Source organism: Varanus komodoensis, unplaced genomic scaffold (genome assembly GCF_004798865.1).
Source record: "Varanus komodoensis strain SLA01 unplaced genomic scaffold, ASM479886v1 scaffold7_3, whole genome shotgun sequence".
In the NCBI taxonomy this organism is placed as follows: Eukaryota; Metazoa; Chordata; class Lepidosauria; order Squamata; family Varanidae; genus Varanus; species Varanus komodoensis.
In genome coordinates this window covers 18,048,956-18,071,782 of record NW_025336480.1, presented here as the reverse complement: position 1 = coordinate 18,071,782, position 22,827 = coordinate 18,048,956, and the positions used below count along the sequence as shown (strand labels likewise).

Here is a 22,827-nt window from a genome sequence, read left to right as displayed (position 1 = left end):
CATTGTGATTAATATTCATGCAGCCCACTTAATAGCTTTTATCCTTCCTGAAAGCCTGGTGAGCTTATGTTCTGAATGCACAATGCTCACCTGGGATACGCACTAGAAAGGAGTCTGTGTCTTTCCCCCACAGCACCTTTCTGACTAATCTCTCTATCTGATGGGGGATCACTTACTGTCAGTGGCTGTCAGACACCAAAACCCAACCACTTCAGCCCCTTGTTTTTCCCAGGCATTTCATTCAAGATGCGGGGGGGAGGGGCACTGTGGGCACGTGGATGCTGGATCCAAAATTTACCAAGTTTACCTGTTTTGGACAGGACTGCACTTCTCCTGAACAAAAGGGTGCTTAGTCTAGACATGTTGCTAGATTCATCATTGACGCTGGAGGCTTGAGTGACTTCCAGAACATGGAGCACTTTAAACCAGCATCAGCTGGAAAATCAACTACCCTTATTCCTGGATACAGATAGCTTAACCTGGGGCCTGGGCTGCTGCGATGCACTCTGTGTGGGACGCTCCCAATGCTATCTATCTATCTATCTATCTATCTATCTATCTATCTATCTATCTATCTATTTAACTTCTATGCCGCCCCATTCGCCGAAGCCTCGGGGCAGCTTACAACAATAAATACATATAATCATATAAAAACAATATAATTGGAAATGCCCTGGCCAAAGATATAAAATCCATAAATAAGCTAACAATTAAATTGCCGTTTAAATAAAAAGCTCTTCGCCTGGCGCTGAAAAACAAATAACGACGGCACCAGGCGGATCTCTCTGGGGAGCGCATTCCATAGATTGGGCACCAACGCAGAGAAAGCTGCCCTCCGAGTACTTACCCTCCTAATATCCTTCACGGAGGGTTCCTGGAGAAGGGCCTCTCCCACTGATCTCAAGGGGCGGAAGGGCATGTATGGACATAAGCACTCCTTTAGGTAACCAGGACCCAAGCTGTTAAGGGCTTTATAGGTGATAACCAACACCTTGAATTGGTCAGTTCAATGCTAGTTCAGAAGCTGCAGTTAATGCAGAATGCTGCAGCAGGGCTGTGGAGCAGTCTGCCTTGATGCACATGTATAAAACCAGCACTGAAAGAGCTTCACTGATGCCAAAGCTGCGATTCCTTTTGATGCATAATGCCCAAAACAACTTAGGACCCACTTACCTGAACTACTGTTTCCCCTCCACAGACCTACTAGATACAATAAGATTAAAAGGAAGCCTTGCTTCTTTGTCCCACATCCTGCAGAGTCTCATCTGGCGGCAGCACAGCAACCGGCCTTCCCTGTGGGTGCTCTCCCTTTGGCATGCCTCACTTCATCAGGCATCATGTAAGCCTTGCAATGCTTACTAAAAAGCATGCTTGTTCACTCTGCCTTTTCCAACCATTACTTGACTTCACGCCATTCCGTTTTTATAAGGGTGTATTGTTTTACAATTTGTTATAAACTCGGGGATTTTAGAATACTTCCTTTAAGCCCTGTTTTTTCCCCAAAAATGGAAAGCAGCATAGAAATATGTTAAAGTACCATAAAGGAATTTAAGTTTGATCATGGATGCAAGAATAACCTTGGCAAATGTTACATTAAATTTCTAGAACTTGTATGCAAATCTTGTATAACTTACTTATGCCTCAAGATGCCTTGATAATTCCAAACAATATTGTAGCTATAATTTAGCAAAGGGAGGTAAGTAAAGTTGAGATGTTTACTGCTGTGATAGCATATTGTAATTTTCTTCTTCCCATGTGCTCTCCTCAAGAGCAAAACTAGCCTTATCTACAGTACTACTTCTCAAGCTGGGCACTGACAAATCCATCATATAAAGATAAGAGTATCAATGGCTACTAGTCATGCTGGCTATATTTTACTAGCATTGCAATATATTACTATTATAAACTATCAGAGGCACTGAAGACTTCCCTCTAGAGAAAGAAAGCAGGGAATTTTAGCTGATCCCCCATTTTCAGTCCCACTAAATTGTTCCCGAAGGTCTCCTGATCCTACACAACACATTGTCAAAGAGCGTGTGAGGGAGGAGGAGGGAAGAACAGACTCCCCCTCCCCCAAACACTTACTTTAGCAGGAGTGCCTCAAATACATGTTCCCACTCACAGGAGCACCATGTCCAAGATTTTATCAGTAGCTATTGAGTTAAAATGGACTCTACGGGTAAATTTTGACATGGGAATCCAAGCTTCATCTTCACAACAGGAATTTTAACAACTCTGAGTAACTTCTCAGCAGCACCACACAGCATTATTCACGTCAGGTGCCCAAGCAGAGCCATCTCACTAGAGCATGGGTCCTCACGCTACGGCCCAGGGGCGGGATCCAGCCTGCCAAGCCCATTTGGACCCGCCACGCATGCGCCCGTGCCTATGTGCACACCCGCCATCATCCACCTCACCCTGTGCGCATGGAGGCAACAATCTCCAAGTGAGCAAGCCGCTGCCTCGTGCGCTCGCCTTGCAGCATGTGCGCACCCCCACCTTGCCTTGCCTCGCCTCCCCTCACTGTGCAGCCCGCTTCTGCCTCAGCGCATGTGCCCATGTGCCCCACCCCCATGCCGGCCCACGCACACTGCCGGCACCACCTTTCCAGCCCGCGCCCAGCACTGGCACCTTTCTACTGGCCCCCTGGTTAAAAAGTTTGAGGACCCCTGCACTGGAGAAAGGTGGGACAAATCCCACCACCACGAAGAGGGATGCCCTTAGCTGAATTAGTTGGTATTCAGGCCATTTCTTTCTTGTCAAATGGAAAGAACACACTCTTCAGCTTTGGTGCCTTACTCACATGTTAAGCCAACCAGTAACACCCTCAGCAGCAAATTGACCCAAAATGCCCAGCGTTCAGAGACTCGAGAGGTGGCCATTGGAATTATTATTTCCGCAGGGACGTAGAATTGCAGTGCGTAAGTGAAGAAGATCCCAATGGAGTATAGCAGTTTGACAGACTGATACAACCTGCAAAATAAAATTAAAAAAACAAGAAAGGCAATGCATTAACACTTAAATTCACTCATCGTCCAAGGCCAGCCTTCCCCCACCTTGTGCCTTTCAGACACATTTGGACTACAGCATCCAGAAGTCTCAGTCAATGGTCCTGCTGGATGAGAACTCTGGAAGTTGCGGTTCAAATGCCTCTGAAGGCCACCAGGTTGGGGAAGGCTGTCCTAGACAAAGACTTAAATCAAACACAAAAAGGAAGATGATCCAGTGACAAAGCAAACTGAGAATGTCTGTGTTCCCCAGTCTGTGGAACATCGTATGACTTTGGCAGGCATTTATTGCTTGCAGAGGTGAAAGCAAGTGTTGCTCCTAACCCAGAATTTTGCCCACACCAAGCATAAAAAGGACAGTCACATGGCCTGCTGAAATGGCTTTGCTGCTATGCAATGAGGCACAGATCTCCTAGAGAAAGAAATGCCTTCTTCAGAGCCCAGAAGACAGATGCTGAAGAGTCATGTGTCTCCAAGTAATCAGACAACCATGAAGTTTGCATTCAAAAATAATCACAACATCACGGGGTCTAAAACATCATGAGTTCTTGTCTTAAAGTGGACACTGGGAAACTTCCCAACTGTGCAGACTTCTGTTCAAAGGGTGTTATGCTGTTCAGATGGCAAGAACTTTCACCTGATTTTACAAAAAGAGGTCTCCTGAAATTCAACATGGAACAAGAAATTGACACAGAAGAATTAACAGTTCACAGCATAAGTAAATATGACTGTATTGCTGAAGTCTACCAATAGCACACAATTACACAGCATAACTAATAGAGGTGTATTTTGAAGATAATGAGGAATGTACTGGATGACCCTCAAGAGCAGAAATGGAAATGGAAATGGAATCAAGTCTTAAAAGGCAGCATTCCTCCATTTAACTGTGCCTTTTCATCTCAGGATAACTCTGCATCTGTACAGATAGTTATACAGAAAGGCATCTGGTTAACCAGTATTGTCCTTATGCAATTCTAGACTGTGACTGTATTTGTGACCGCTGCATTTCAATTAAGCACAGTGTGGAAAAAGTGGATTGGAAGACATTTCAACACACACACACACACACACACCATTAGAACCAGGGATCATCCATCCCATGAACCCAAATAGTGGGAGAAGAGATAAACTCCTGAAGATTGAGACTTCCCAGGGGATGGGTTGAGTCGAGTCATGATAGCTATTTTATTTATTCAAAATCTTCTTAAGCCACCTTTTACGGCCTCGCGATAGGGCTCATAAGCAAGAAACAATGTGCTACTTCTCTGATGCCTGAATACCACTTGCTTTGGAGGTTTTTGCCTTGGAGTCCTGCAAGTGAGTGCCCCATTGGCTTTTGCTTGCCCGGTGTGGGAAACGGGCAGCTGGACTTTGCTTTGATCCAGCCTGGCTTTTCTGTTGCTATGAAGACACTGGTTATGACGGGGGCTGCTGGGCCCAGTTTAGGCCATCCATTTGGGAGGAGGATGAATTCAGACTGCGCCAGATGCAAGGAGGAATAACCAGGAAGATTACAGGAGCATAAAGTCAGCAGGACTGAAATAGGAAGAGAGAGAGCTTGTCTTGTGTAACTTAGGAAGAAAAAGAGGGAGCTGAGAGGGATAAATATATACGGTGGTGACACAATATTGTACCCAAAAATGTGACTGAGAGGCCTTAGTAGGTGCGGTTTGCTCAAAGGCGGGGGGCTGCAAATATAGTTAAGAAGTGCAAACGTTTTTTCCCTGTGAAGTGTGACATGATTTATTTTGGCTCCATCTCCATTTGCGACATCAGCTAGACTGCATAGGTGAGTTGAAGGCAAGGGGAAGGGAGGTGGTAAGAGGCTGGTAGAAAAAACAAATTGAGTCGCTTGCAGTTGAAATAGATCCATTTCGGAGTTTTCCAAATAGGAATTTAGTCTTCATAAACACTCACAAATTCTGTTTTGAAAATAAAATGTGGTTTTTCCCCCAAGGAACCCTAATCCTAACCCAGGTCCAGTCTACTGTTACTGTTAGAAGAGGCAGCATTCAACTGCAGTCACCAAGTGATAGTTTTGAATGTATGGTCTGGAGCCATATGCCAAGGGCCATGCATACTGCAAAAACCCCACACCAAAAACACACAGCTACACACTCAGGACAGGAAAGAATTCAGCATTTTGCTGCCATAATTATGCAAATCTAAACTCTTTGTTTGCAGTTCATATTTTCTTTGAAATACATCCAAAATACTTTGGCAACTGAAGAAAGTGTCATGCAGACATGGAGACTAGATAGGAAAGGAAAGAGAAACTTTGGGAGAGGGACAACCAATGGTTGGTTTGTTTATTATATTTATATCCTGGGTTTTTTTTCCTTTTCAAGGCAGTTTATGTAAGTTTCCTCCTCCGCTTAATCCTATCCTCACAACAACCACCCTGTGGGATAGGTGGACCTGAAAATCTGTGACTGGCCCAAAGTCACCCAGTTGGCTCCATGGTTGAGTGGGGACTAGAATCTGGACCACCTAAGTCCCAGTCCCAAACTCTTAATCACGATACCACACTAGCTCTGTTTAGGCCACTGAAGTTTTCAGCAAAGCGTAGACCTTGTGTTTTCCTTGAAACATACAAATGGAGCAGTGCGAGGAGAGGAGGAGGAAGAGCAAGGTTTTCAGGATATCTTTATACCAAAATACTTGAACTGAAACATAATATATTACCATCAACACTAACAGAAAGCCAGTGTGGCATAGTGGTTAGAAAGCTGGACTGGGACCCAAGAGATCCAGGTTCTTGCCCATCACTGGATGATTCTGGGCTAGTCACAGTCTCTCAGACTAACCTACCTCACAGGGTTGTTTGAAGACAAGATGGACAGGAGGAGAATCTTGTGGCCCTACAGTTGCCATTCTCCAACAATATTTTCAGAAAGCAGACTAAAGCAAGTGAGTGCTGAATTAGAACTTAGCAAGATTTTTGATTTCACACATTTTTCCTTCCAAAGGAAGGAAGGAAGGAAGTATATGAAGCACAGTAAGTTGCCTATTTATTGTTAAACAAAGAATGTCCCTATATCTGGCTGATTTCTGTTTAAAGAAGCACGGAATCCATTCTGAACAGCCCTCTTGCACACATTCAGTGGGACTTCAGGAGCTTCTAACCCAGGAGGAAAACCACCTGCTGCCTCCCCTTAAGGCCCAGGCAGCATGGCAAATGGTCAGATCTACAGACCAAAACAGCCAGAAGGGAACAGACTGCCTACCAACTGGTCTAAGCTTTAAAGTGCATCAAGATCTGACCATTCAATGCAGCATGAAAAACTTTAAGGGACATCAGTAAATTTCAGAAATAAACACTTCAATCTTATCCAAGAGGAAAAATACATAGAAGGAGGTTGGGTTTAAGCAGCATTTCTATTACCTGCTCTAAATATATCCCAACAGGTGTTACTAGGAAAGGTGACACAATGTGTGTGCTTCTGTTTGGCAACAGTGCTCTGGTAATTGGTAAGCAAAGCTAACAGGAGCTGAGGAGGTCAGGTCATCAAGGGGAACAAAAACATCCTTGTGAGATGCTTCTGCAACTGCCTGATGACTTTTCTGATTAAGTTATGTAAATACAGACTAACACTAGGGCGCATTCCATCCCACAGCACAGGACAACTATAGGCGTAGTTAGAAATGAGTATTCTGCTGATCACAATCCTAGAAGGCAGACAGACTGTTCACTCTGCTTACATAGTGGCAGATTTTCAGCACAGGCAACCGAAAAAAAGGAGCTACCAGCAAACTAAAAGAAGGCACCAAATCCAGACAGACCAAGGAGTATATATATGAGAGGGAGGGAGAGAGAGAAGGAGGGAGGGAGCTTGTGTTGCATCACATCTCCCTGTACGGCAAGTTCTTCCTGAAGTTCCTCATAAGGAACCAAGTACAACCCCAGAAAAGGAAAAAGCTTTTCACAGCCTTGGTGCTTTCTACAATTGCTGTATTTGCTATTTGCCTAGAATTTCTAATGCAAGCTTGCAAGACTGAACATCCCAACATGGATAGCAACAGGTATAGAAAATTTGACTTTTACTCCATTTTTCCAAATCTTCCTAGCCAAGACAGCCATGCTGCTTGGGGCCATTTCACACATTACATGAAAGACCAGCTCCCTTTGGCCAGCTAATGTCTTGAATGCAAGGACCATCATGCACGAAGAGGAACAGTCTGTCCAAACAGAAACCTGATGCCATGAATAAAGGTCAAGATATAAAAGCATGGTGTAGGCTAACATTTCTGATCCAAGGGAATTGAGGTTAATTCTGAAACAACAGGTACAGTGTCTTGCAAAAGTGTTCTGCCTCTTTACAGCATTGGGTATCTTGTGTATATCAAGTTGTAACAATGCCAACTAAATCCATTTCAATTCCAGCTTGCAAATCCATTACAATTCCAACAAAAGGTGGGACAGTCATACTTTTGCAAAGCACTGTAACTGCAATTCAGGCACAAAGGATGGAACACCAGCCACCTAGGTGTGATGGGTGACCTTCTTGACTCCATTTGTTAACTGCAGCTGAGAAGGGGCAGCTTTACACCTGGTACAGACCACTGGCCTTTCTCTTGGTCAATTCAAGCTTTACTTCTGAATTTGCCTAGGAGTATCCAAATTTGGAAAACATCTAGAAGTTTTTAAAGGGCTAAGTGCTGAACACCCACATGGTAAACTGAAACAGAAAGAAACCAGCAGGGCAGCCTGCAGCCAAAGAGGGCATTTCAATATCCTTGAAGCAAGAACTGAATGCTGCTTAAAAATCAAGTGCATCTGAAAACCAGCCTTCATTTTAAAACTCCCAAAAGTTGCACAACCTGTTTTTGGATCAGCTTAAACACCACAAAGATGGGAAGCAGGCTTCTGGGAGAGATGGAGACCACAAGCCAGAAAGATAACCAATGAGGCACCCGAACCAGTTGGAAGACGATACATACACACACACACTCCACCTCCACCCACCCCAGCACAGGGCCGCTGTCCCAGTTCCCTTGCAAACTGCCCCTTGCTCACTGGCATCCATCCAGGCACTTCCATTCACCACCCGTCCAGCGGGCACTGCAGCTGCAACGCCCGCTTGCATCAGAGCAAGAGGAAACCCCTTGCCTCAACTCACCAACAGTTGGGCAGATTGAGAGTTATACTGGGCTGGATTTTGGCTCCAAAGCGCAAGTATCCCAATGCTCCCAGGCTGAGGTAGAGGATGCTGACAATTCCCATTCCCACATAGAGGATGATGGGGAAGTGCTGAGGGTTCTTCATCTTGTTTTCGAGAGGAAGCACCTTGGTGAAGGAAAAGAAGTAAAACATCTAATTAAAATTAAATCACAGAATGCGTCAATTTACCCTTCACTTTCATAAACTGCAGCCCATGAACTCTGCTACATTATTTCAACCACAAAAAGCACCAGTATATAGCCAAGTTCCATGTAGCTCAGCCTTTGTCTCCTCAAAGAAGTCAGATGCCAACCGTGGGTTAATCTTCAGCATCTGCTAGGTAGAAACACATTTCCTAGACAAGAAAAGATTGTTTTTGACTATAAGAAATGAAGCAGCTACCAATATAAGCCTTTAAAACTGTAAATTCAGGCAATTCTCCCATCACAGCCATCCTGAAGCAAGGAGTTCTGTGCATTAGATCTGAATGAAAACAGTGTTTTCATCAGTTAATACAGTCAAAAGCTGTTTTCATTACTGATAAACCATTTCCACCTTGAGCTGCACTAACTCTAAACAGGAAAAGACTTCCATTCCTTGAAGAAAGGACTGTGACAATTTCTAACTCTTCCCATTCATACACAAGCAGTGGTTTGCACTCAAGCTAAGTGGTTCATCATAAGTGGTTTATTTAAATCACAGTGGCTTAACTTAAATAAGTTACTACATGGACATTCCCAGCCAGATGCCACTTGTGTGTCATCTGAAACTGGGAATTATAGCTTGTCTGAGAGGGAAACACTCCAAAAGCCCAACAGTTTGGCTAACACAAGAGGCCATGTTCAGGCAGTGATTATGGAAACCGGGCCCAGCATGCACCACAGCTTAAAATAAGTCCCCCATGGCTTGAAGATGCTGTGGCAGCTTACTTTGATCATGCAAACTGGCCCAGTGCCTTAATAAACTCTCCTAGGACATGAAGTATGCACATTACCACCTGTAAAGGGAACTGCCACCATGGTGCAGGATGTTCTGTACTTCTAGAGCATAAAGCACTTTGAGCTTTGGAGTTTACACAGATAAGAAGGAAGTAGCAGCATAATTAAGTCACATTCCATCCACACCTTCTGCCGCCATCTCCCCCTTGTTGACTAATGCTCAGTGGATCAGCTTTCCGTGCCACGCACAGCTGGAAAAGGGCTGGTGATATAACCACTACTCTTTAATGCCTCAGCTCTGCAAGCCATCTAAAACCCATTTGCCTTCTTCATTATTCTCTGCCATTCTGGTAACTGCCCAACAAATGCAAGGCTTTCTTCCTCTGTTGCAAGAAGGGAAAGGCACATCTTTCTATTGTTTTTATGTATTATTTATTAATTTGTTAGGTTTATATCCCACATTTTTCTCTTTTAAAGAACTCAAAGCAGCTTACATCATTCTACTCCAGCGCTCAATTTTATCCCCACAACAACAACCCTGTGAGGTAGGTTGGGCTGAGAGCCTGTGGCTGGCCCAAAGTCATCCAGTCGGCTCCATAGGCGATCTGGGTTCTAGTTTCTGTTCAACTAATTCAGACCCATGCTTTTAACCACTCTCATGTTCCCTGTAATGTGGGAAAGGCCCACTAGAATACGCTGCATGGGAACCCAACAGAACTGATGCTTCACTCAGTGTACATGTGACAGGGTAAAAATGGCACATTTATAAATGGGAAAGGAGTAACAGAGAGAAAAAAATCAAGACTTTCCTATTGAAAAAATAATTAATGAGCCAGTTTTATAACATATACTAATTCACTGATCTCAAAATCAACCACAGATAAGTATGGATGAGATCTGGAAGTCCTCACTGTTAACAGGTGAATCATATTTCTGAATGCAAGTCATCTATCTGCAAATAGTTTTCAATAAGTATTTTCTGTTTTTCCTTAAAAATGTCAAAGCAGTTAACAAAAAAAGTCACTGAAAACAGAGAGCTATAAAAAAACTGGCAGTAAATCTACAGTTCGACTCTTTAACATAAAATTTTGCACACCAGGTCAATTTCCACACATTTCTTTAGGTTGCTTTTTTTTAGTTCTTAAATTTAAGGTGCGATTCTATGCACCTTTGGGTGGAAAAAAGGCATGGTCATGCTGTGAGTCGTAGGCCTTTTTCTGTACAAATTTGCATAGGATTGCACCTATTGTGGTTTTTTTATACAGTACAAATGCAAACCAACCCATGGGTCTTTTGCACTAAGCTATGGCCAGAGCTATGCTTGGGAGAAGTTATCACCGTCTTAATCTCCAGACAGGGGACTTCTATTTTTATAGTTAAAACCACTCCTTAACATTCTGGCTAGATGTACATCACTACAACGTAATCTCTTTGCTTCTTATCCTTCTTTCAGCACTATTACAAAACCCATTCTCTTTCAGTACCGGCCTCATCATTAGACAGATGAGGATAGAGCCACGCTATCATGTTCCTTGTCTTAGATGCCATGATTCCTCAGCTAATGCATTTCAGAATGACATTTCTAGTTATGGTAACAAAATTACCATTGTAGAAAATTCATCTGAAAGCACTACAAGATAAAAGACAAATTACCTGAGAGTAAAGGGAGGCAGGGGAAAAGAGAGATTGCTCAAACCTGCTCCCTTTGATCCTATGTACTTCTAGAAAGTAACACGGTGACTCAAAAAATCAGCACAGGAAAAACTGTTTGGGTAAGTTAACTCACCCAAACAACTGCTCTGTGCTACAAATGCATTTTCAAATAATAAAATTAAGCTAGGAAAGTTGGTGTAAAATTTCTTGAAACCAAAACGGTCATCAGACATCACCAAAACACTGTTTGGCCTAATGCAACAGTTTAGTGATAGACCACCAAAGTTTACATGAATTCTCTCCAAAGTCTAAGGCTGAGGCAGCAAGGAATAGATGCCTAGTACAGCTGGCCTCATCTTGTTTAGGAGGCAGATGACCACTGCTGCGGGATTCCTCCTTGATCAGGGAGGAGCCGCCCCACCACCAAATGATCCCATGGCTCAGTCACGCCTCCACAACTTACCACTCCAATGCCTTCAAAAGCAAAGATAGCTGTGCCAAAAAACAGAGGAAATGTCTTCCATGGAGCCACCATAGGCAGGTGGGAAGGGTCTGGAATGTCCTGGCAACAGGCAAAGAAAAAGAGAGGTTAGATTTGGGGGTGGGGCAGGGAGATGAACCAATACAATAACTCAAGTGGGAAAGAGTTCCAGCAGGACATTACTAGAACATAGAAAACTGGCTTATACTACAGCAGACCAGTGTAACTCAGGTTCATCTAGCTAAGCTTTGCCTATACCAGAGGGGATCAACTTGTGCTGTTTTGGCCTACAGCCTCCATCAGCCTTAGCCAGCACAGCCAAGGAGGAGAGATCATGGGAGCTGTAGGCTAAAATACTTGGAGGGCCACAGGCTGCCCATCCCCAGGCTACTCTGGGGAGCAGCTCCCCAGAGTCTCAGAACAAAGGTTTTATTGCCCTACCTAGAGATATGCTGGAAATGTCTGCATGCAAAACATGCACTTTTCTACCCAATTTCCCACTCCATAAGGATGTGCAGAATCTGAAAACTCCAACAAATCCCTACTGAAAATGGGAGAGTGGAAGCCAACCAGCACCACAGTAACCATTATGCAACACCTGCTGTGCTTTTTCCCCAAATATGGCTAAGCATGAGCAGTAGCTTTCTTGCTGTGCAAGTGGTGGCCGGTCTTTTTGGCTTGCAGATAATAATAAATCATTTAAGTATTTTGCTCCTTGCTTATGGCTCCCTGTATTCACTTGGTAGCTAAATCCGTCTGCTTCTGCATTACAGCAATCTAGCTCCCCATCAATCCTCCATCACTCCAGCTGAACACATTGGCTCATGCCACAGCTATCTTTGGCCATGATGCTGCCTCCTTCTTTCCTCTGGTCTTCCCATCTAATCCAGAACAGCCTGGCTTCATTTTATCACCTGACGTGTGACAACCACCCCTTGAATTAGATCACTTTCACCTACCAGAAGTGTCCCGCTGCCCACCTTTGTAACAACTAGCCCTTAGTCTCTCAGCCCTTAATTTCCCCTTTTCCTTTCCTTCAAATGCCTCCTCGACACATACTTCCTACTTAAAAGGCTTTGCTTAACCACTTAGTCCGTACACCCTTCTGATGGCAGCCAAAAGAAATATTAAATATACACAGTGCATTTGACTGTACTTGTGCTGTTATTCTTGCCTTGCTTCTCTCTGCTTCTGCTGAAATTTAAATTGTAAGGAAAGGGTGGGAATCTGCCTTTAAAAAAACCCTCTTTGTAGCTTTGTAGCACTGATGGTAGTATATCAAATAAATAATCCATTAACTGGAGTGACCTAACATTGAAACTGCAAGATGAGTCTTCAGTGGCTTGCATCTACAGATAGCCATTCCTAAATGGCACGACTGGTACCAAAAAGGACATTCAGAATGGCGCCTCTGTTGCCATTTCTATGCACATACCCTGACAATATACTGGAATATCATTATCAGGCTGCAAAGCATGAGAATGTTGGCCAGCATGGAGAAGATGGAGAGTATCTTGAGATTCTGGATGAAGACAAGCAGTACCACGAATGGCAACAAGGACAGGATGTATAACTGGGAACTCATGGTTGGAGCCATGATCGCTGTTTCATTGGCGCTGCAGTCGTTGGTTGTGCCATTGGCAGCAGATATCACCTGAGGGATAATGCATTGAGAGAAACGGCTTTCAAACCAGCTTTGCTTTCTCTGGTCAATTTGTAACATGATCATGACAAAATACGTCTCACAGGAAGTGAATATGGGACTGTCTTGTTCCAACTATTGAAATATAAGTAGCTAAGGCTAAAGAGTCCAGTTTGCACACTCCATGTACTCTAGAATCCATGTTCCAGGATTGCAGGGGGCAAAGAAGTTTTATACAGTTTTCCTTGTACGTTTAAAAAGAGCACCCTCCAGATATTGATGGAAGGGTAACTGTCCTCTGGATAGAAAAATGGTGGTCGCAGAATGTACACATTTACTATTTCAAAAAGAAGAACAGAACCAGTTTGCCTTCAAAACAAGGTTGGGCAATAGCAGCTGCTGATACAAGGCAATCTGTTCTTTCCTACTACTGCACTTTTCAGTTGAAGCCATTTTCATGAAGCCTATCAGGTGAAGGAACTGAGATCTGGATGAGAGTGAGAGAGTTCCTAGCTATAGTAGACACTTAGTCCGGAGGCTGAACTCGTGGTTGAATCACCTAACAGCCAAAAGGAGAATCCTAAGTGCTGATAGATAAATAAATAGGAATACATTTATCTCACATTTGGAAAGCAACTGTTCAGTGGGAGATTATAGGTCTACCAATGAGAGATGGGTGCTTTATTTTCTACTGTTTACAATGGATGAATACTAATAGGCGCACTGCCTTACTTACAGTTTCCCCAGAGCCACAACAAGCCGTTTCACTAGCTTACTGGGCTACAGAAAAGTGAGACACGAACTCATGTTTATGGTGACTTTCTTCTCCTTTAAGTCCAACGGTTATATTCTAAAAGTTAACCCCTTTTAATGCTCCGCCCAAGTTTAAAAATAGGAAGTATACTAGTGCCCTAATGGTACAAAGGGGTTTGGTAGTAATTAGAACCGTAAGCCTCACTATGTGTGGCATTAAATTGAAACAGAGGGTCTGTTTTTTTTAATACTAAATGTATTTAAAACATTTCTCGATTTAGATGAAAGTCACACAATTATAATTTAACTGGATCACCCTGACTACAATATTATTTACCTGAAATGGTAAATGGATTTGCCACACAGAGCAGACAGCCGCAAAACATTAATTTAATTGTGAACCCATCCTCCTCCATGAGCATTCTTAGCCAATTGTGAGGTGGTGTGATGAGAAAACCACTAAGTCATGTGTGTAAAACCTCAGTGCAGAACAGTGACCGTAAAACCCAGTGCTTCCCCTTAAAAAGGATGGAAAAAACATCCTAAACTCATATTAATATTCTCCTGCCTCTGATGAAACAGGAAGTTTCACTAAACTTCATTAAACAGCATGTTTCAGAACAACCCAGCATTGCCTCCCACAGCAAACCACAGTTTCCGTTTTCACACACAAGCTCCTAACACAGCCATCCTGAACAAACTAGTCTCAATAACAGCCAGCACATGCAAAAGCTGAAAACCCATTGCTTTACAGCAATGATACACTGGATACACTCCAGTGATGTATTTAACAGGCTGATTATTTATTTACATTTATATCATCTGTTTTGTGATTCACAATATCTGTTAGATGCACAATATCTGTTGGATACTATACATCTAATATGTTTTCAATTTCACTATTCTAGAACAAAACAAGGGCAACATCTCTACCATGCTAAGGAAAGGCAAAGTTAGATTTATAGGACCACCCAAGTGTTCCTATACCATAGTTAAAACACTCTTTTGTCACAAGCTTAAATAAAAATTAGGGCATGAAAGGGTGAAAAGTTAGGACAACTCTAGTTATGAGAACAAGGCCCATCTGGTTACACGAATGATGAAGATGCTAAAATTAGATGAGCTCTTAAATTCCTGAACTCTCACCTATGCTGCATTTAGACATGACACCATATTAAATTATGCTGAGTCTTACCTGTTTTAGATTGTCAGCCAGGAATACAAAATACACACAGCAGAATCCCAGCTGAGTAAGGATTAAAAAAAAACCCACTAGGTACCTGCAAAGTAGTAAGACACACATGTGAAAGATGAACAATTACAACAATTCAACCTGATTGAAACATTGAGGCTTGAGAAGTGCTTTCAGAACAACTTCTATTTAAAAACTTGTCATAGTCACAGAAATCTGAAAGCATGCTAGCAAAAAGGGTGTCTCCTAGAATACAAGTCATAATGTCTAAGGTGTAAGTGGCAGCAAACTCCAAGAAAATATAACTTGTTATTAAGTCTGCATCCTCTGAGTGTTAACATTGAGTTGGGGCCCTAGAACAAAAGTGCAAAACCTTTGAAAGGCACACTTTGCAAGACATTTTGAGGTTAGCCATCACCACATTAACTCCACTGTTAATACAGTTTAGTTCTTGAATGTTTCTAGATGTCTGGTTCTCTATTGTTTGGTGATTTTTAGTTTGTGAGGTCTAAAGAGGGGCATGAAGTGTACTTGGCTAAGTTTGGCTGACCCCATGTTTGTTCAATCCTTGCTCCTTATGGCTGATTATACCTGGCAAGGAGCAGACAGCCGTTTGGGTCCAGGAGGTCATCAACATCTCTTTCAGAGATGGAATCGTCCCAGCCTCCTTAAAGGCAAGAGTGCGACCTTTTGAGAAGAAACTGCCATAGGACCTGGAAGATATCAATAGTTGCAAGCCAGTGGCAAAGGTAGGCAAGGTGCTCACACATGATCCCAGTCAGATCCAGGTTCTCTTGGCTGAAACCAATTTTCCAAGCCTATTTCAATCCATGTTTGGGCCTGGCTTGGGAATCAAAACAGCCTCAGTCATCTTGAAAATGAACCGTTTTGGGAGAGGAAAAGAAGCCATGCTCTCCTTAATATTTCAGTGGTTTTCAAAATCCTTGACCCATCATGTCTAGCTGCCCAAGTAAGGTGTAAATGGGACTGATGTGCAGTAGTTCTGCTTACACTTGGACAGCAATTTCCTGAAGGTGGTACGGGGGAACTTCAGGGTCCTTCAGGGTGAGTGAGGTAATCTGAGAGCTCAAAATGTGCTGTTGATGACAAGCAGCTTTATCTCCCCTTATCTCTGGAGTGAAGGGAGGCTGTTGTGTGAGCTCGACCAGTGCCTGGCTTCAGAAAAGAACTGAATGAGACGAGGTGAAAATATCATGCCTATCTTCCACTGCTTCCAGTCCATTTTCAATCCTAATGCTAGCTTTGACCTATAAAGCTCTATGTAGAGTTTGCAGAAGAGGCTCTGCTAACCTCCCCCAATCCAGAAAAGAGCATCTCAGCTAGTTTCCAGGGCTGAGTTTAGACGGATTCACTCCCTGCTGCGTGTGTGGTGGCTCCCACTGGTGCCACAGATCGAGTAGGAACATGGTGGCAGTACTGAGTGCTGCCCAGTGATGTCACAGTGAGACCTTTCCAGAGTAAGAGCAGCAAACCTGGCCAACCATATGGCAGACTCATAAAGGGGCTATGCAGTTCCCATGCCAAACACGCCAGTTTCCCAACAGGTGTCAATCCCTCTATGCGTGCAGGAAGTAGCATCTAAAAACATTGTTGTGTAAAACAAGTGATGTCTATCACTTGCTCCATCCCACCAATTTAAAATGTTTGAGGGTGCAATCGTATGTATGTTTAGACCAAAGAAAAGTCCACAACTCCCAGCATTTCCCAAGGAATATTTCTTCCTATTGAAATATACATAGGATTGTGTTTTCAGACTCTCTAGATCCACTTTTTTCTGCATGCATAGACTACAACAGCAAACCTATCGACACACTCACAAACAAAAGCAAGGAAATTACCTGCCCCAGAGGGAGTGATCCCTAAGCCATGCACTGGGGCTGGCTTCCAGCCCATGCTTCACAGCATCCCCATAATCCAGAAACGGTTTCTGATGTCTGATTGGGGGGGAAAAAGAGAGGTGAGTAATTAGAATTTAGCTCCATTCTTGAGCTAAATGGATCTGCAGCAGGTATTTGCTTATGACTATGGAAAACAGTAACTCTCAGAAAGGATCTCACACGTGCCTAGTAATGCAAGAGCAGCTTCACCACGGCACAGTCCAATGCATGCACAAGGAAAGTGGGAATAATGCAGATACGTATCTGTTTTTTTAGAACTGCTTCCATGCGTATAACGGTGGCTGCATGTGCTTTTGCAAATACTGACTTAGGTCCAGACATGTCCTCCCTACCCCCCCTATTAACTTAAAACCATACCATGCCTTTGGTGGTTACTCACTCCACCCTGGATCATAGCCACAGTTTTCAAGATCTTTTCACAAAACTAGCAGTAGTATAGTTATAACCATGATTATGATAATTCTGAGAGCTTGGAAAAAATGCCTTGAAAACTGAGGCTATAATTGAGAGCAAGGTAGGAGCTACAACTCCTATAAACCCTGACCACTTGGCCATGCAAGTTGGGCTGATGTGAGTCGTAATCCAAAACATCTGGGGGGCCATAAGCTGTCTACTACTGATCCAGAGCTCAGCTTGCTACTATGCAGTCTACCCGTTTTCACCAACTTGCTTTGCCTACGCCGTGAGTTTCCCCTCACAGAATAAAATGGGCCCTCCAAGTTGTTAGTTCTCATGGAAGAGAATCAGAAGCTCCTAGGCACATCGGGCTTTCTCACCGATATTATACAAACAAGGTATAAAAAGTACAAGAAAGCATCATGGAGGCTGTTGCACCCAGGCATAACGCGGCCCAGTGGCACACGCGTCATATCTGGTGTGAAAAACAGCTCTGGCTGGATTGGCTAGGCTTTTCCAGAGAAGGGGCCTTCTCTCAGGCTCAGTTTCCCCTCTGTGAAATAAATCATTCACATTCTAGCCTCCCTGATTTGGTGCATCTGTGCTTTAGACACATGAGAACTGCCACCTGGTCCAACTCATGTCCAAAGAATGGTGGAGGTGGTCCATACTAAAGATGCTGTGTCTTATTTATGTTATTGCCGCCGTGAGACACTGTAAAGGGCGGGATACAAAAATTTTAAAGAAAGAAAGAAAAGAAAGCCTGCTCTCTTGAGGAATCTCAGGCGTCTACATTTGCTCTTACTTGTTGCAGAAGTGGTGGGCGCACTTCACCAGGATGTCCATGCAGTGCACTGCGATGATCCCAATCACAACCAAGCTGACAGGGCCCATCTAAATAATGTGAGACGAAGTAGGAAGGGATTTAGATTTATGCCAGTGAAATCAAACAAGTTATTCCGAACCATCTAGAAAGCGCAGAGCTAGGGTGGTGCAGGAGATCCAGGTACGAATGCCCACTCAGCCTGAAGCTCCTGGGGTGACTAGTCAGCCTAGCCTTCCTCACAGGGTTGTAGTGAAGATAAAAGGGAAAGAAGGACAACCATGTAGGGTTGCGGAGTCTAAATGGCATGCATGCATGAATGCATGAAGTCACTCAGCAAAAAAGAGGAGACCCTCACACTCGAGGAGCAAAGGAACCCTGGTTTCTCAGACGGAGTTTGCATTACACTGATGCTTATTAAGGCCTGATATTAATAATTCACACAACATTTATATAGCACTGTTAAGTGCTCAGGGCTCTTCATGCATCCTCTCAAGAACCCTGTAAAATAAATGACTATTATGCCCACACTGTAGATGGGGGGAAGTGGGAGAGCTGAGGGTAAGGTGTCTGACGGTGAAGGGCATCTAATGGCATGGAGGAAATTTGCTGGGAACTTCCCCATTGGTAGCCATTCAGTTCCACGACTCTAGTGGAACCCTGGCTCATGACGGCCACCTAAACAGAGGAGAGGAAATGTGCCAAGCTTCCCACTGACCACACTCGAGCGCCTCCCGCCACTGCAAATGCCCTGGCTCTCTCAGGGCTCTCTCAGCAGCCCACAGACAGAGTCCGGCCTGCAGTAACACACAAGGCTCAGCCTCCTGTGCCCAGGTGGGAAGCCCACTTTCAGGCAGCAGTTCTGGAAAAGAACAGTCTCTGCCCATTCAGTGCTGGACAGGAGAGCCATTTTGCATTAAGTGGAATCCTTTCCAATACTTAAGGGGCAAACCAGGAACAACGGAACACCTGCATCTCGAAGTAGGAGGCTGCTCAATAGATCAAGGGGGACAGTGCCTTCCTTAGAGCAGGATAAGGAAGGGGAAAATAGAATGTGCAGGCCCTGTGCTGCTCATTGCTGGGCCGTGAAGCCTGCCCCAAGCTTGCCCGAGAGTGCTTCAAAAGGAGCAATCCAGGAGCTTGCTGCCCCACTATGAAGCCAACATGGTGCTGGTTTGCATATGGGCATGTTTTCTGTAACACAAGTGTATCCTCTTTTCACGTAAAGTTACTACCCTATTTTTCCTGATCTTATACTTCAGAAATGCCAAATACCCAAATTACATTATTAATATTACTGTTAGCTCCCTCTGAATCTGGCTTTTGGTCCTACTGTCCCATGGACTCTGTTCTTAACAAACAAGAAATGAAGGATGCACTTAACCTACATGAACAACTAAGAATCTTGGGGCACCTAAAAGCAAATTCATTATGGCATATGATGAGGTAAGCAACTTTCAGGGTAAAGTTACCCTCCTTGCTCAGCTAGAAGCCATATCCCTATTCCTGCGTTGCTGAATTTACCACCAAAATTAAGTGAGGAAAACAGCCCTTTTTTGAATGATAAACCAGCTGTTTGTTGATGAAATTCAGTGATGTCAGTGAAATGAGGCTATTTTGCTGATGCCAACATATTTTGGCAGCAAACAACTGCTTTATCCTTTAAAAACTGGGCTACCTGGCAGCTGTTTTCTTGTCATCATTGAATTCTTGTTGTCATTGGGGGGGATGCAAAAAAGGGACAGGGAACTGCATGCAGTCCACCCTGGCACAAGCTTTTCTGGCCTACAACTCACTTCCATCAAATATGTTACAATATAATTGCAGCTCAAGCTAATATTTTCTGCAGCTGGTGAAACTGGACCATAGTCCACAAAGGCTTATGCCATCATGAATGTGCTGGTCTTTAAAGTATCAAAAGATGTTACTGTTTTTTCTTCCACAGAATAATGTAGCCACCCTCTGGGAATTTAAGCTGCATGGTACTTTTGTCTTCTTATTATTTTCTGCTTTTCATACAGCTATTCTATTTTGCAATTCTATTATTTGAGTTCTAATGAACACACGATTTATAGGTTCCATGCCATGAACATGTTTTTCTCTGTGTTCATGTTTCAGCTTCTCCTTTCAATGGGAGTTCTTTAAGTGTGGTTCTATGCCTCTTCTCTCTAGCTGCATCTTTTTGATCCTTTTATTCCCTCTTAAGATTCACTGTCCCTTTCACTTTCAGACCAACAACCAGAAGCTCAACACCTCTTTGCTTGCTTTGTTGCTATTTCCAATTTCTCCTTATTGCCTGACATTCAATGTGTAAACGAGGAGACATCAGAACTAGCAAGAGAAGAAGATATATCACTGAAAAAATAAGAACTTTAAAGCCCAATTAACTTACGTTGGGTTATAGTAACACTCTGCCTTCTCCCCAAGTATTTAAACTGTGAGCCTTTTCCAATTTTTCTCCTTTTATTCATATTCCTGTAAAAACCATTATCAGTCAACATTTAAATGTTGCTGAAATTCATTCTCTTTTTGACTCACTCTACTGCCAGTCTTTGCTTTACTGTTTGTTTTAACATGATTCTTTTATTTCTGTTTTAACAAACTCAGTTTCCTCTATGCTCACTACTACTGTTCTTTATTCTTCAATCCCTTGCTTTCCTTCTTTTTTAGGGTGCCTGGTCTGTTACCACTCCTTTCTTGCCTAAATTACACCTTACTTTAAAGTACTTCAAAGGCTCCTAGTAGGCAAAACAGTGAAGCTTAAAAATAGGTCATTCTTTCTTGATATCTCCATCTATTCTCCATCTATTCATAGATGGCCATCTGTACTGCTCATATGTGTAAGCATTCAAGCACTGGAACAATCCAAGAGCCAATTGAAGGTGTATGGATTTCAGAAGCAAATTTAAGCAATTGCCCTATTATTTCCTCTTCCCTTTCCCAACTGTCTTGTCTGCTAGACTGTAAACCTGCAAGGCAGGGGTCTTCTTCTCTTTACCTGATAATTCATGGTACATAACATCAAGGATTTTAAATTGATAATTATACCAATAACTTGTTTGTAGCTAGTTCAGTTCTTTTATATGCAATGTACATTACAACAGAACTAGTTTGATGCAACAAAGCTAAATTGTGGGCTACATGATCTGAAGTATACATCCTTGAAGAATCCCACATTGCTGGAATGATTTCAATATCCATGTTGAGACACAGAAGTTAGGGAGTGATGCCTACACACTAAAGGGAAGTGTTTTCAATTTATGACCTGCAGACTTGATTGCCTTGGTAATTATTTCATGAGTCAGAAAGTATCCCAGCTGAACTGCATAATGCACAAACAGACAAACTTCCATGCTCTTAGAAGCCTTGTTGGTAGAACAGGAAGGAGAGGATCCTGAATACATTTTGGATAATTTTAATGACATTATTTAAATTGCTAGGAAATGTAAGACAAATAGGTCTTTCATTGCAGCCTTCTGTCTAATCAAGGGCACATGTTTTCTGTGATATGCTTACATCCTGGATTCAAGTAGAACTCTAAAAGCAGCCAAGGGCCATTTTCATAGATAGCAAAAAATTACTTCCCTGACTTCTTTTTCCCTCTTCCCATCACAGCCCTCAAGCCCCGGTAGGGAATTTGTGACCAGATACAGACATGTAGACATTTCAGTAGCAGCTTCCAATATCTGCTTTGAAGCAGTGGGACCCATGAAGGATAACAAAAACAATAGTTGGGAGAAGCAGACAACATATTTTATTTTACGTTTGATATCTTGGTCATTCTTCTGTAGAATACCAGCAGCTGAACCTCTAGCCTATCCATTTCCAGGACTGCATAGCAATATTTTGTAACTATAGCAGATTAACTCAGATTATTCCCCAGTTCAATTCTAGAGAATTTGAATTCTCTGATTTTCCCCATAACTAAACTCCTAAGCTGCTATCCTATACATGAGTACAGCAAAGTAAGCTCTATTTGAATTCGATTTAACTTAATTCCCAATAGATATCCACAGGACTTCTCCCTAAGTCAGCAATACGAGGATCAATTGTGAAACAAGGAAAAAGATACCGATTTAATTAAACCTGCACGACAAGAAACAAACAAAGGTTGCAATGCAAAGCAGCATTCTTACCACAATGCCAGCATTTCTGATGGCTAATGGGAGACCCAACATGCCTGTCCCAATGTTCCCTTTCAACAGGTGTATTAAGGTTTGGAGCCATCTGAAGAGAAAAGAACAGAAAGAGATCACTGAGTACCTCAAAGGATGCAGCCCCATTGCTTCCAGGCAGAGTCTGCCAAGGTTATGTATTCAGGAGGTAAGGTGGAAACACAGTGGAAAACCTGCACATACATTTCCACTGGGGGAGGCTCTAAATGGCTAGAGGGGGATGCTCTAAATGGCTCGCATAATATAGATGATTGCAGCTATAATTTAACATCAAATTGGTACACATATTTGATCATTACAGAAGCTTCTAGATTGTGGTACATTCATGTTAACAACACTAAACTTTATGTATTTATTATATTTATAGCCCACCCTTTTTCCTGCAAGGAACCCAAGGCAGCTTTCATCATCTTCCTTCTCCTCTTCATTTTACCCTCACAATGGAAAAAAAATATCACTTGTCCAATTTCTCTCTCTCTCTTTCTGTGAGGTAAATTAGGCTGAGAGTCAGCAACTGGTCCAAAGTCACCCAGTGAGTTAATGGCCAAGTGGGGGATAGAACCTGGGACTCCCAAGTCCCTGCCTAACACTCTATGTCATGTTGGCTCTCTATTAGTATTAATAGTAATATTTTGTGTTTTCAATGCAAGTTATCAATCTGGTTTTTGCCACAACAGAACCATATA

General features: G+C 42.9%; 1 protein-coding gene across 1 annotated transcript in view; it reads right to left on the bottom strand.

The window, feature by feature from the left end:
• Positions 1–22,827, bottom strand: part of LOC123035759 (proton-coupled amino acid transporter 1-like) — a 45,385-nt gene that overhangs the window by 10,007 nt on the left and 12,551 nt on the right. The window contains exons 3-10 of the mRNA XM_044454289.1: positions 22,103–22,193; positions 17,949–18,037; positions 16,688–16,783; positions 14,832–14,916; positions 12,677–12,895; positions 11,224–11,322; positions 8,129–8,295; positions 2,804–2,973 (exon numbers count right to left, since the gene is read on the bottom strand). Of these exons, the coding sequence (XP_044310224.1) occupies positions 2,804–2,973; positions 8,129–8,295; positions 11,224–11,322; positions 12,677–12,895; positions 14,832–14,916; positions 16,688–16,783; positions 17,949–18,037; positions 22,103–22,193 (1,016 nt within the window). The remainder of the gene's footprint in view (positions 1–2,803; positions 2,974–8,128; positions 8,296–11,223; positions 11,323–12,676; positions 12,896–14,831; positions 14,917–16,687; positions 16,784–17,948; positions 18,038–22,102; positions 22,194–22,827) is intronic.